The 14,514-nt window shown below is 34.7% G+C and overlaps 1 protein-coding gene across 3 annotated transcripts in view; it reads left to right on the top strand.

Moving 5' to 3' along the window:
• The window catches only part of LRRK2 (leucine rich repeat kinase 2), a 144,177-nt gene that overhangs the window by 44,022 nt on the left and 85,641 nt on the right, over positions 1-14,514 (top strand). For all 3 annotated transcript variants that reach the window (XM_058743103.1, XM_058743104.1, XM_058743106.1), the window contains 4 exons: positions 2,108-2,236; positions 2,312-2,482; positions 7,570-7,828; positions 11,373-11,561. In XM_058743103.1, coding sequence (XP_058599086.1) covers positions 2,108-2,236; positions 2,312-2,482; positions 7,570-7,828; positions 11,373-11,561 — 748 coding nt within the window. The remainder of the gene's footprint in view (positions 1-2,107; positions 2,237-2,311; positions 2,483-7,569; positions 7,829-11,372; positions 11,562-14,514) is intronic.

Below are 14,514 nucleotides of genomic sequence, written 5' to 3'. Positions count from 1 at the left end.
GATTGCTTAGGCCAGTATGGATATTTTGACAATATCGATTATTCCATTCTATGAGTATGGGGTATCTTTCCATTTATTTGTGTTGTCTTCAATTTCTTTCATCAGCGTTTTATAGTTTTCAGTGCAAAGGTCTTTCATCTTTTTGGTTAAATTTATTTTTAAGTGTCTTATTCTTTTTGATATAAATATAAATAGGATTCATTTCTTAATTACTCTTTCTGATAACTCATAATTAGTGTCTAGACATATAATCAATTTGTGTATTTCAATTTGTGTCCTACAACTTTACTGAATTCATTTATTAGTTCTAATGGTTTTCTGGTGGTGTCTTTAGGGTTTTCTATGTATAATAGCAAATGATCTGCAAGTAATGACAGCTTAAATTCTTCCTTTCTAACTTGGATGCCTTTTATTTCTTTTTCGTGTCTAATTGTGGTAACTAGGATTTTTAATACTATGTTGAACAAAAGTGGTGAAAGTGAGCATCCTTGTCCTGATCTTAGAGGAAAAGCTTTCAGCTTTTCACCATTGAGTATGATGTTAGCTGTGGGTTTGTCATATATAGCTTTTATTATGTTGAGGTAGGTTCCTTCCATATCCACTTTGCTTTGAGTTAAAAAAAAATTTTTTTTAACGTTAGCAGAACAAGTAGTCTCTTTAAGAGTTTCTGCTTTGGTTGTGTTTTTTTGTTTGTTCATTCATTTGTTTTGTTTTGGTAATGGAATTTGCAGCTTTCATAAACCACACTCAACAAATGTTTTCATAAATGACAGAATTGACCAGGAATAAAAAAAAAAACCCAGGCTATAACCTTGTCGCAGACATTACTAGTAAATGAGATAATGTATGTAAAGTTTTTAATTATAAAGTGCTGAACATGCAGCATTCTTAGATTAAAAACAACAATGTGCTATATAAATCTGATTTTTATAATGTGCCTCAGGCAAGGATGACTAAAGCCAAGCCAGAAGTGATTAAAAGTAATCCTAGAAAAAGGAGATAAATCTGTACAGCTATAGAGCTCTCAGTTTACTCAGTATTAATACATAAAGGTGTAAACATTAGGATCTCTGTAGTAGAGGTTTTCAACTATTGACCAGTCGGCTAAATTTGGCTTGTCAACATATTTTATTTGGTCAGTTCATTGTTTATAAGTTTTTATTTTGAATTATGTGCCTTCTGCACATTTGTATTATTTGCTTTTCTGGTGCATTCATTTGAATTTGCAGGGACCTCTAGTCTAGTGGTGGGTGGACCACATGTCCCTCAGACCTGCAAAAATTAAGACTACTTCTCTTATCAAATGTTAGTATTTGTCGAAATTCAGCATCTTAAAACCACAAAATAGTAACTGTTAGACAATTTCATCAATATATTATATTGAAAGATAATAAAATTTTTTTAGGTTAAATTGATCTTTGATGAGTTTACCCAAGCTAAATAATAGTAAATTCCAAAGCTCATTCTTTCCTGAAACTCTCTCATGTGTGGAGAGCCCAGACAACTCTTAGGAATATGCTCGAGGTGGTTCTGAAAAGTAATGATGTGACTGACTAGTTCTTTATAAATAATTTGCTACAGAGGTGTAAACCTCAGACTGCCTTTAGAGCTTTTCTCAACTATATTCAACATGAATGAAATCTAGGAGCTCATATTCATCTTTTGCAGCTGAAATTTCACAAGAAGGCACCAAAATGTTAGCGAAATGCTAGGCTATCTAGAGAACCTAATCTGTAGTCTTGTAATAAGAAACACACTTTGCTGGCTGATTTGGGTATGTTGCTCTGCTTATTCAGCTCTTCTAATATTAATTAATATCTTGCTTTCATCCTGTGAGTATGGCTTATTTTTAATTCATTAAGTATTTTTTCTGCCTTGCTAGACAATGGCTTGTTAGCTTGCATTTTATTCTCTGTGTGCCTGCTGTATTTCTTAGTAATGAGAGAGCAAGGTTTGCTTATGGGAATGTTCCAAGATTTATAGCTTTTAAGTACAAACCCAATAAATACTATCTAGTTATCACATACAAATTATCTGTTTTATACTATTTATTTTTTATTCTTTTGGCCCAGAATTGCTTATGTTATTATTTTGGTCCCACTTTCAGGGATTTCAGACAATCTTAACAATACTGGGATTGTCAGTGTCTTTTTCCAACCTGCTGGTGCATCATTCCTTTGATTCGGTGATATTCCATCAGATGTCTTCCAGTATCATGGAACAAAAGGATCAACAGGTACAGTGTTTCTCACCTGTATGCTAACTGTTCATGGATTTAGCTCACTCTAATCCTCGTTTCCATTCTTTTTAGTTTCTAAACCTTTGTTGCAAGTGCTTTGCAAAATTAGTTATGGACGATGAGTTAAAAAGCGTGATGTTAGAGAAAGCATGTGATCAGAATAACAGTATCATGGTTGAATGCTTGCTTCTGTTGGGAGCCGACGCCAATCGAACAAAGGAGGCAACTTCTTTAATTTGTCAGGTAAATATTCAAGGCCTAACTTTGGTCTTTCTCTCTGTTATTTGACTCTACCATTGTACAGCTCTTGCTTACATCCTGTTATTTTTTACTGCAGAATTCACCGGTTTATTTCACAATTGCTTGTGATTTGTAGTAGGAATTTAGATTCACAGAATTTCAGAGGTAATAGGGTCCTTTAGGCATATCCGGTATAATCCTTCATTTTTTTTTTTTTAATTTTTAATTTTTTTTTTAACGTTTATTTATTTTTGAGACAGAGAGAGACAGAGCATGAACGGGGGAGGGTCGGAGAGAGAGAGAGGGAGACACAGAATCTGAAACAGGCTCCAGGCTCTGAGCCATCAGCCCAGAGCCCGACGCGGGGCTCAAACTCACGGACCGCGAGATCATGACCTGAGCCGAAGTCGGCCGCTTAACCGACTGAGCCACCCAGGCGCCCCAATATAATCCTTCATTTTACTTGTTTACCTACCTTGTTATATTGTTAATAACTTTCCAAATGTGTCTCCTACAATGCATCTCTGTCCAAATTCTTTTCCAGGCACACTCCACACAACATACGGTTCGGTTTGGTAATCTTTCAAACGTTTTCTCTCTATTTTCAGTTTCTCTGATAGCAAATTCTCTCCTCAGTTGTACTGCATGTGGCCATGCAGGCGGTGTACTACACCCCCTTGGGGACACTGTTCACATTGGCATCCCCTGCCATTGACCACCCCCTTGGTTGTGTAGCACTGTGGTCCTGCCTTCCTTCCCTCCCTTCATTCATGCACTGGGCAAGCACCTCTATCTAAATGTTCTACTTTACCTTCAAAATCCGACCCAAATGCCCTTTCGTCAATAAAGCCCTCCCTGCACCCCTGACCTCCATACAAAATAAAAGATTTACTTCTGTTGAGTCCATGACAATATATGTGATATACACAATATATCTTTTATATTTTGTTAGTTGTTTGAAAGTGGAAATGTACAGTGTTCATCTTTATGTCATTTAGAATAACTAACTCATTGCTTTACATACAGTGTGAATTTAGTAAGTATTTATTAAAGTGCATTACATGTTATTTCAGGGTTGTCATTGCATAAATTTCAGTTTATAATAGCATTTGGGTAGCACCATGTATATTTTCTAGAAATTAATAATATTTCTAACAAAGCAATTATACAGTGATTTAATGTACATTATTAAATAACCAACAGAGTACTGTATTTTCCAGTAATTTACTTTAAAAGCCTTACTTTATTTAATTTCACTTGCCTATGGATTCAATTCAATTTGTCAACTGTAAATTAAGTTAGTACTAATTAGTACTCTACATAAAAAGAAACTGAACCTGTAACTTATTTTCATGCACAATTAATGTGTACATTAAGACCAAATAAATAATCAAATTACTTACATTTAGTCAAATTTCATTTAAGAAATCCACCTTAAAAATAATTGCTTCTCTATTATTAAAAGTAATTAAATTATTTCCCTCAATAATACATTTTTATTGTGTATCTTTTGTGTGATCTGCACATCTTTGCACTAATATTACTGGAATATGCCAAGGAACTGAAAAGAAATTTCCCCTTCAAATTTTTTTTAGGGAAATAGCGTACCCAAAGCACCCGAGTGTAATAATTTTAAATCTCTGACAGGAAATGCTTCCTGCTCTTCTCTCAATTTACCTAAATCTTTGTATAGGAGCTTTTTATTTTATTCTTCTTCTTGCATTCTTTTGGATTTAAGCACTTATTTATATATTTTTAAGCAAAATCAGATCTCTGCATCCATGGGTATGTTAAATTTAAAGAATTTATCATACTTGTCAGAGATTATTTGCCTCTAAAGATATTGATTAAATTTTATGGATAGATTGAACATACATTATTTTAGATACTAGTGTAAAATGAGGTAATCACTATTTATGTACCAATGCTGTTTAATTAAGGACTATTTGGAGCAAAGATGGAGTTAATCTTGTTAGGCTTTCTGAGGAGAATTTAATGATGTAATATACATGATTCATATAGAAGAATATGGAAGGCTGATACTGGGCATGAAAATACATGGATAGATATCCAAAGATGAAAACCATCAGATCATGGTAGGAAGAACAACTGTGATGAAGTCTGAATAAAAGTAATAACGGACGGTTGTGGTATTCATTACCACCTGGGCACTGCTCTGAGTCCTTTACACAGTTTAACCCTTGCAACAAACTTAGAAGTGGGTTCTAGTATTATTCCCATTTTACAGGGAAGGAATTGAGGCACAGAGAGGTTAAGTAACTTGCCTAAGGACACTCTCCTGGTAAGTGGTGGAAAGTCGGCTTCCCAAATGCATGCTTTAATCTCGTCTATACCATAGATTCTTGGTAGTGGTGGTGATAGGGAGGGGAGTAGGGAAAGTTGCTCACTGATTCTCAAAGGCTAGTCTAAAATATTTGGTTTTGATCATGGGCTGCATTATTGATATATTTGAAGATGAGGGAGAAGATTGCAAAAGATAGTAAATTATACAGTTTTCAAAAGTTTGTTTATTTTGGGAGAGAGACAGAGCATGAGCAGGGAGACAGAGGATCCCACGCAGGCTCCAAGCTGTCAGCACAGAGCCTGACATGGGGCTTAAACTCATGAACCACAAGATCATGACCTGAGCTGAAACCAAGAGTTGGACACTCAACCAACTTGTCTTTTGTCTGATACACTTTCTTATACATCTCTGGCTTCATCCCCATGTACCTAAAGTCAGCTGGGATCTTTTGGGCCCTCAAGGAAAATACTCTTTAAAAGTGTATTGAGCAATTTCTAGGTGGAGGGCACAGTGCTAGATAAGTAGTAAAGAATATACAAGGGTTTTCCTGTTTCTGGATGGTTTCTTTCTAAGTGTGTATTGGGAAAGGAGAGAGGATAAAATGTAAATCATTTTAATATGAGGTAGGTGGTAAGTACCAATTTAGACATAAAAAATTTGCTAGGCCACAGAGAGGGCATTTGTGATTGAGTTTTTTGGCCCCTCTGTCCCTCCGTCTTCCTTCCTCCCACTCCTTTTAAATTTCCTGTGGGCTTTTAAATAGGATATTAGTGATTTGTTAGTTAAATGAAATATATTTCCTAGGCATTGCACTAGGCTATGGAGGTACAAATTGAATTGCAATAGCATCCAAACCTTTCATTCTAGTTTTAAAACTGATAGGCGTTTTTGGTTTATTGTGCTACGTGCTATATGTAAGCAAATGGGACAGGAGTCTGGAGGAGGAAGAGTGTGTGTGGCTTGGGAGCTTAGTAGCAAGGACTTACCGTACAAGAGATTATGAAGCTGTTCCTTCAAGAATGAACATCTTTTGGGGTGCCTGAGTGGCTCAGTGAGTTGAGCGTCCACGTCTTGGTTTTGGCTCAGGTAATGATCCCTGGGTCATGGGATTGAGCCCTGCATTGGGCTCTGCACTGAGCCTGGAGCCTGCTTGAGATTCTTTCTCTCCCATTCACACTGTCTCTCTCTCTCTCTCTCTCTCTCAAAAAAAAAAAAAAAAAGGAATGAACATCTTTTTGCTGGATGCAGAGTAGAATTAGATATTTAGGGCAGTAGAAATAGTATAAATGAAGGTAATGAAGTTTTAGGAAAACTTCATGTTGTGTTTGGGGGAATGTCTTAGAGCAGAGGGGTTTAGAAGATTTCCGGGCAGTGATCTGCTCATATCTAAAGTAGAAAGGTATGATAGTGGCTCTGGGGAGAATGGGTTGAAGGTAGGTAACCTGGAGACTGGTGGGCATTGAGTTGGTGCCATGAAACCACAGAATGATCCCCTCAAATCTCTTGAACATACATTAATTCTAGAGAATTCAGGAATTTCCCCCAGTCTCCTTCCCCTCACCTGGTACCTTAAATCATAGGGTCTTGTCTTGAAAAGAAAGAAAAGAAAGGAGAAAAGAAAAAAAGAAGAGAAAAGAAAAAAGAAAAGAAAAAAAAATAATCCTTAATTGTGGGCAGTGAAAGGAGCACAGGCTTGACTTGAAATCCAAGTCTCTTGTTGACTACCTCTAATAGGTTTGGAAAAATCACATACTTTTTCTAAATATTCATCTGTAAAATGGGGATAATAATTTTTATGACATAGACTTTTTGTTTAATGTTTATTTTGAGAGAGAGACAGAGCAGAGAGAGAGGGAGACACAGAATCTGAAGCAGGATCCAGGCTGAGCTGTGAGCACAGAGTCCAAAATGGGGCTCAAACCCATGAACCATGAGATCATGACCTGAGCTGAAATCAGATGCTAAACTGACTGAGCCCCCCAGCGCCCCTGACAAAGGGTTTTTAATAAGGATTAGAAATCAAGTGTATACAGAATTTAGCACACCTCCTGACATACAATATTTCTATTATTTATTACTTTGATCTTCTTGTTAGCAGACCATCATTCCTTCACCTTTTAGAAGCTGCTTCTGTGTAGGCCAGTATGCTGTAGGTTGCTAAGCCTTCCCTCTGCTTACTGTGGTCACTGTAGTTTTTGTAGCACCCAGCATGTGAACCTACCTTGAGCACATGCTCTGAAAACAGTATTCAGGGGAAGGTAGAAAACAGGTAAGAAATTTCTTTGTGGAAATTCAGGGTCTTGTGCTGGAAAGCCAGAAGCCTTTGTATGTGGCATTTACAAGTTTTATGATGTTCATATTCTCATTTAGATATTCTATATCATGAATGAAGGCAGGGAATTAGCCTTTACTGTGTGTGGTACTAGTTTCCCAGATGTCTTACAAGGAGCAGACGGAATCCCAGAAGGTGTGAGCAATGTGTATCATTGGTGAAGCCTCAGCTTTCTTAATTCAGGTGTTAAGAGCTTTTTCTCCATATTATGGTGCCTTTTTCATAGCACCTGACTCATGTGGCAGATTATTTGGCTTCTGCTACTCTGATATTTGTGGTGCTAACCTTATTGTATTTTCCTAGTCTATTTCAAGGATGAGTTTTGCCTTATTTTATTTTATTTCTATCTAAATGAGGGTGTAGAGAAAAATCACACCAAATTCAATTTACATGTCTACCAAAAGGAAGACATACAGGCTTTTAATATGGTCACCTTCTTTTTTCCTTTAATAGGTATGTGAGAAAGCAAGCAGTCCCAAATTGGTGGAACTGTTACTGAATGGTGGTTCCCGTGAACAGGATGTCCGGAAAGCTCTGACAATAAGCATTGGAAAAGGTGACAGCCAGATCATCAGCTTACTCTTACGGAGACTCGCCCTGGATCTGGCCAATAATAGCATTTGCCTTGGAGGATTTTGTATAGGAAAAATCGAACCTTCATGGCTTGGTCCTTTGTTTCCAGATAGGACATCTAATTTAAGAAAAGAAACAAGTGAGTATTAGCAGGACGATTTTGTCCAAGTCTGGTTTTTATTAGTATTTAAAACATTTTTTTTTAATGTTTATTTATTTTTGAGACAGAAAGAGAGAGCATGAACAGGGAAGGGTCAGAGAGAGAGGGAGACACAGAATCTGAAACAGGCTCCAGTCTCTGAGCTGTCAGCACAGAGCCCGATGCAGGACTCGAACTCACGGAGGGTGAGAGATGACCTGAGCCGAAGTTGGACGCTCAACCGACTGAGCCACCCAGGCGCCCCTATTAGTATTTTTTTTTAAGTCACTAATATTTTCAGTAGGTTTATTTCAATTTGGTACAACTTAAGCCAAAAATATTGTGAAGGTTTGGGTATCTTTTTTTTGTTGTTGTTGTTGTTGATATCTTTTTTTTTTTTTTTTTTTTTGGTTATGAAATGCTTGAAAGTGATATTGTATTTAATTCTTTGTTTCCTAGCAAATGTTTTATAAAGATAGAGTGGGACAGTGGGATGTTTCTGCACAGTTGCTTTTTAAAGAAACATATATTTTTTTTATTATAAAACTAATCCATGCTCATTTTAAGAATAGGAAAACACATAAAAACTATAAGAAAGAAAATGACTATTTTGTCCCTTATCAATGTAGATTTTCTTACCAGATTTTTATATGCTTACATATACATATGCATTAAAATGTATATGCAGAAACTTATACACATATATACTTTGAAAAAAAATTTTTTTACATTTATTTATTTTTGAGAGACAGAGAGAGACAGAGTACAAGTGGGGGAGGGGCAGAGAGAGAAGGAGACACAGAATCCGAAGCAGGCTGCAGGCTCTGAGCTGTCAGCACAGAGCTTGACGCGGGGCTCGAACTCATCAACCATGAGATCATGACCTGGGCTGAAGTCGGACGTTTAACTGACTGAGCCACCCAGGTGCCCCACTCATATATACTTTGCATCTTCATATTAACATATTTAGTTTTCAGTTTTTCAATATTTCAGCTAAAAAGGTATTTTCTTGAAATTTTTGAGTTAATATATGTTTTGTACATATTAAATATATTAATGACAAGTTAGCATCATCCTCTGTTAAGATTTCTGTCATTTCAGATGTCAGTCACTCACACTTAATGTGTTCTTAAAGTTTGAGCTCCCTATTTCCCTCTGTTAACTTAACTTCCATGCCTGCTTCCTTCCCTACAGTGATCTTCACCTTAAGTACTCTCTTGTTAACAACATGTTAGCTTTCCTGTCATTTTTCTGGTGCATTTACCTGGCAATATCCTATTCCTGTTCAGTCCAGTGGTCTGCTTTTTCCCTTCCCTTCACCAAGGTTGCTGAAAATGCTGCTGGAAGAAAGTATCCATCCATGCTTATTAATGCCTCTACAAATTCCAGGTTTCCAACATTCTGGTGGGCCCTAGAAGATCCGGTCAGGCTAATTTCCCTAAGTTTCTCTCCTTTTTTTTTTTTTTAAAGTAGGCTTCATGTCCAGTGTAGAGCCCAACACAAGGCTTGAACTCATGACCTTGAGATTAAGACCTGAGCTGATATCAAGGGTCAGATGCTTAACTGACTGAGCCACCCAGGCTCTCCTTCCCTCGGTTTCTAAAATGTGTCATAAAATGTGTCTAAATGTGTCATGTGTCTTCCAATGTTAATCTAGCTACCTGCCTGCCTTACCTTCTGTCCACTTGTCTGTCTCTTCATTTCTATTTTTTTTTTTTTTTTTTTTGCTTCAGCCCCAAATCACTTTTTAGAAGAAAACATTCCTGCCCATATGAAATCTGTGTGGAAGATCATCCTCCATATTCCTGTAGCACCTCGTTTCTTACCTGTAGTAGCATTTATTACATTATATAATTGTATTTTTTCTTTTTATGATCTTTTGGTAGATTATATGCATCATGAAGTCAATGTCATTTTTTTCCAGTGTTGTAACTTTAGCATCTAAATAGTACTTTGCACATAGTAGGGCTAATTAAATATTCATAATATTGGCAAAAATAAGAAATTGGCAATTGTGTGGATAAACATAAGTGGAAATAGTCATTTCACACATTATTGATATGAATTCAAATTATCCTCTTTTGAGGACAATCTGGCAATATCCATTAATATTTTAAATGCACATCCATGCTTTTTTGACAAGCTACATACTGATAGGAATCCATGATGCAGGGGTGCAAGGGTGCACAATAAAATATTGTTTATAATAGCCAGAGATTAGGGGAAAAATTCTAAGTATCCTTCAAAGGGAACTATTTGAATCAATCATGGTACATTCATGCAGTGGAATGCTTTGCAATCATTGGAGAAAAAAAAAAAAAAAAACATCTAACAAATCCAAATGGTCAGATAGAGAGTGCATTATTAAGTAAAAAAAAATAAAAATAAAAAAGCACAGAGCAGTGTTTTTAGTATACTGATGTTGGTGAGATACGGTAGTCATAAATGTTTGAATATGAAAAGACTCTGTCACAAGAAAAACCCAGAAATGCATTACTTAGTTTCCTCTGGGGACTTTGGAAACTAATGAAATATGATTAGATCCCATGTTCTATCACTTCAGTCTCCTGCCAGCAACCTGTTTACTTAAATCTCTGATTTCTGATGGACACTGGAGAGGGAAAAAGGGAGATTTCCTATCCACTGTATTCTCTTTGTTCTACATGAAGTTTTTTACCTTTGATAAGTCTCACCTAATTAAAAAAATACAATCATGTCATTTGATGGATTGGAGGGTATGACCATAATTATATTAGCGGTTTGTCTGAGTAAAGAACATTTTGAATTTATAGCTTCAAAACATTTTTCAGGTACTACTTGACTGAGTCTCATACACGTCAGTCATGTGAGCTATGGAAGTAATATTTGAAGAGATTTTCCAGGCTGTACATAACACAATGAGAGTTCTGCCAACTAATTTCTTCATAACAAAGCATAATATAAGATGTAATAAAATAGGATGTTAACTTTTGAATTTCACCAAATTTCCCAGTAGAATGAGTCACTTAGCAAATAGTTTATAAAAAAGTAAAAAGTTTATAAAAAAGTAAAAGTAAAAAGTTTATAAAAAAGTAAAAAGATTATAAAAAAGTAAAAAAGTTTATAAAAAAGTATATCATTTATTGAGCATCTTCTGTGTTCTAAGCATTGTGCTAAATATTTTATTTGCACCATTTCCTTTAATCTTTTCCATAATCCTACGTTGTCATCTCCATTTCCCAAGTGAGGAAACTAACACTCAGCTTATGTAACTTGCAAGTGCTGTTACTGTTATTTGAGCACAGGTCTGTCTGGCTTCAAAGCCCGGGCTCTTTCCCGGGTCAAGTTCGTGTCATAAATATTCAGTTTTGTCACTTCCACCAAAGCTTTGAGTAAATTTTTATGATTTCTAAAAAATTTAAATTCACTGCCTGCTTTTTATGCAATATCATGGTTACAAAGTGACTTTGGAAAGAAGAATAAAAATTTCTCTGGAAAGAACTTTGGTATGATTTGTGTTTATGTTTGTTGATTTGTAACTTGCTGGTGTATCTTTTTATTGTAGATGTAGGATCCACCCTAGCAAGAATGGTGCTCAGATATCAGATGAAAAGTGTTGTGGAAGAAGGAGCAGCCTCAGGCAGCGATGGGAATTTTCCTGAAGAAGTTCTTGATAAATTTGATGAATGGACCTTCATTCCAGACTCTTGTGTGGACAGTGTGTTTGGTCAAAGTGACGACCTGGATAGTGAAGGTATGTATTCCAAAGATATATTCCCTTTGTGTTTTAAAACATTTACGCACTGGTGTTGAACAATAGAAACTGAGACAAAAATCTGATTTAATTCATTTGTAAAACTTGAGGAAACATGTGTTCATCATTGGAAATAGTTAATGCTCACTAATTCCAGTTAAGGCAATGACTGTCAAGAAAATGTATCTGCACTTCCAAAGTATTAGAATATTAACCATGATCAGTTAATTGTGACTAATGTAGTGAAAACACTGAATCAGACTAGAATTGGATTCCATGTTCCATCATTGACAAGATCCTTTTGTGGGTTTGTATGCTCCTCACCCTTATTGAAGATAGTGTTGCAAATCTTCTAGCATTAGAAAAAATGTATGTAAAATGTCTGGGAGAGTGCTTGCCAAGTAGGAAATGCTTCATTAAAAAATTTTTACCTTTAGAGGAAATAAAGTAATTTTAATATTTTAATAATTCCCCTGAAATAACTTAAAATAATTGACATGGCAATATATTTAATGACAGTAACTAGGGTGGACATATTTAACATTATGCAATTTGTTAAAAATGGGGTGTAGTGCTTTTTTATTAACAGTATGATTGAAAACTTTGGGTGACCCATAAAGGTATTTGAGAGGGCAAACAGTAAGAGTTCTCCCCAAATCTCAAAATCTCTGGCCCACGTATTTTCTTTTTTGGCCCAAGTATTTTTTAAAACCAATTTTATTTATATATAATTAATATGAAATAAAATGCACCCATTTTAAGTGTGTGTTTTCATGGGTTTTGAAAAATTTGTACATCCATGCAATCATCACCACTATTAAATTATGCAACATTTCTATCATCTATAAAAGTTCCTTTTATGCCTTTTCACAAATCCCCCAATCCTTGGTCCCTGCAACTACTGATCTTTTTGTCAATATAGATTAAATTAGTATTTTCTTAAGTTTTATATGAATAGGATGATACAGTATGTTCTCTTTTATGTCTGGTTGTTTTCCAAAGTAGTTATACCATGTACACTTCCTTCAGCAATATGAATTCTCTAGTTGCTGTACATCTTTGTCACACTATACTGCTTGATATCATCAGGCACTTTAATTTTAGCTGTTCTAGTGAAGGTGTAGTCCTAACTCATTTGGGCTTAATTTTCATTTCCTGATGACTATAGATATTGAGAATATCTATATTTGTTTTTGCAAAGTATCCTTTCAGAACTTTTGCTGACTTTTAGTTGGGTTGTTGTCTTACTATTGTATTATAAGAGTTCTTTGTGTCATAAAGAGTTCTTCATATTTTAGGTAGAATTCCTTTGACAATATATAAATTGCAAATATTTTCTCCCTGTCATAGTTTGTCTTTCATTTTATTAATGTTATTTTTTAAAGAGCATAGATTTTAAATTTAGATAAAGTACAGGTTTTGAGTTTTTTCTTTTATGGTTTGTGTTTTTTATTCCTTTTAAGAAATATTTCTTAAATATTCTTTCTTAAAAATAGTCAAATTTGTGACTATTTTCCCCATGTTTCCTCATAGAAGTGTTAAAACCTTAGCTTTTACATTTAGTCTATAGTCCATTTTAAGTAATTTTCATGTATGTCACTGAAGGATTGATGGTACTTTTTTTTATATATGGATATCCAGTTTTTAAACATCATTTTGTGAATATACTATATTTCTTCATTGAATTAATGGCATGTTTGTCCAACTTAATTGACCATGTAAGCATAGTTCTATTTCTGCATTCTTTATTCTGTGGGATTAATTTATGCCTTCATCCTTAGGCTGATGCCATACTGCCTTGATTACTTTAGCTTAATGGTAGGTCTTGAAATCAGATAGTGTAAATCCTCTGGTGTTTTTTGTTTGTTTGTTTTTTCCAAAATTGCTCTCACTATTCTAGGTTTGTTGCATATCCATATACATTTTGAGTCAACAAATGAATTTTGTGCTGGAGTTTTTATTAAAATTAAATACATACATTTAATGTAGAATTACCCTATTAATTATATACTATTAATATTACATAATATAGAATTATATGAATAATTTCTTCAGATAAATCTATAATAAATCTAGGAGAATTGATATCTTAATAATATGAGTCTTTTGACATATAAATGTATATATTTTCATTTATTATTTTAAGTTTCTCTAACCAATTTTTTTTATTGTATATTTTCTGATGGTATTGTAAATAGTATTGTATTTGAATTCCAATTTCCAATAGTTCACAGATGGCATAGAGAAATACAGTTGATTTCTTTGTATATTAATATTGTATTTTGTGGACTTACTTGTTTAACGTGTGTTTCTAACAGCTTGTTGTTGACTCCACAGTTTTCTATGTTCACAATAAGGCCAATTGCTAATAAAGACAGATCTCTTCCTTTCTAATCTATATGTCTTTTTTGTTTTTCTTGTCTTATTGCATTGACTAGGACTTCTAGTACTATGTTGAATAGAAGTGTTCAGAGTAGGCATTGTTTCCTGGTTTCCAAATTTAGGGGGAAAGCATTCAGTCTCTCATCATTAAGTATGATATTATCTATAGTTTTTTTTCATAGATAGCCTTCATCAAGTAGAGGAATTTCCTTTCAACTAATTGTTTGCTGAGCCTTTTTATTACTAATGGGTTTTGGAAAATGCTCTTTTGCATCTGTTGAAATGGGCATATTTTCCCCCTTTATTCTATTAATATGGCTAGTTATGTTGATTGACTTTCTAATGTTAAACTAAACTTGCATTTGTGGGGTAAATCTCACCTGGTATGATACATTATCCTTTTTTATATATTATTGGATTTGATTGTCTAAAATTTTGTTAAAGCATTTTGCATCTGTGAGGAGTATTGGTCTGTAGTTTTATGTTTTCTTGTAATTATGAGAGTAATGCTAGCCTCTTTTAAATGAGTTGGGAAGTGTTTCCAACTCCACCATTGTCTTTAAAATTTTGT

Source organism: Neofelis nebulosa, chromosome 8, assembly GCF_028018385.1.
Source record: "Neofelis nebulosa isolate mNeoNeb1 chromosome 8, mNeoNeb1.pri, whole genome shotgun sequence".
Classification (NCBI taxonomy): domain Eukaryota; kingdom Metazoa; phylum Chordata; class Mammalia; order Carnivora; family Felidae; genus Neofelis; species Neofelis nebulosa.
Note: the sequence above shows the minus strand (reverse complement) of the source record. Positions and strands in the feature narration are given on the sequence as shown.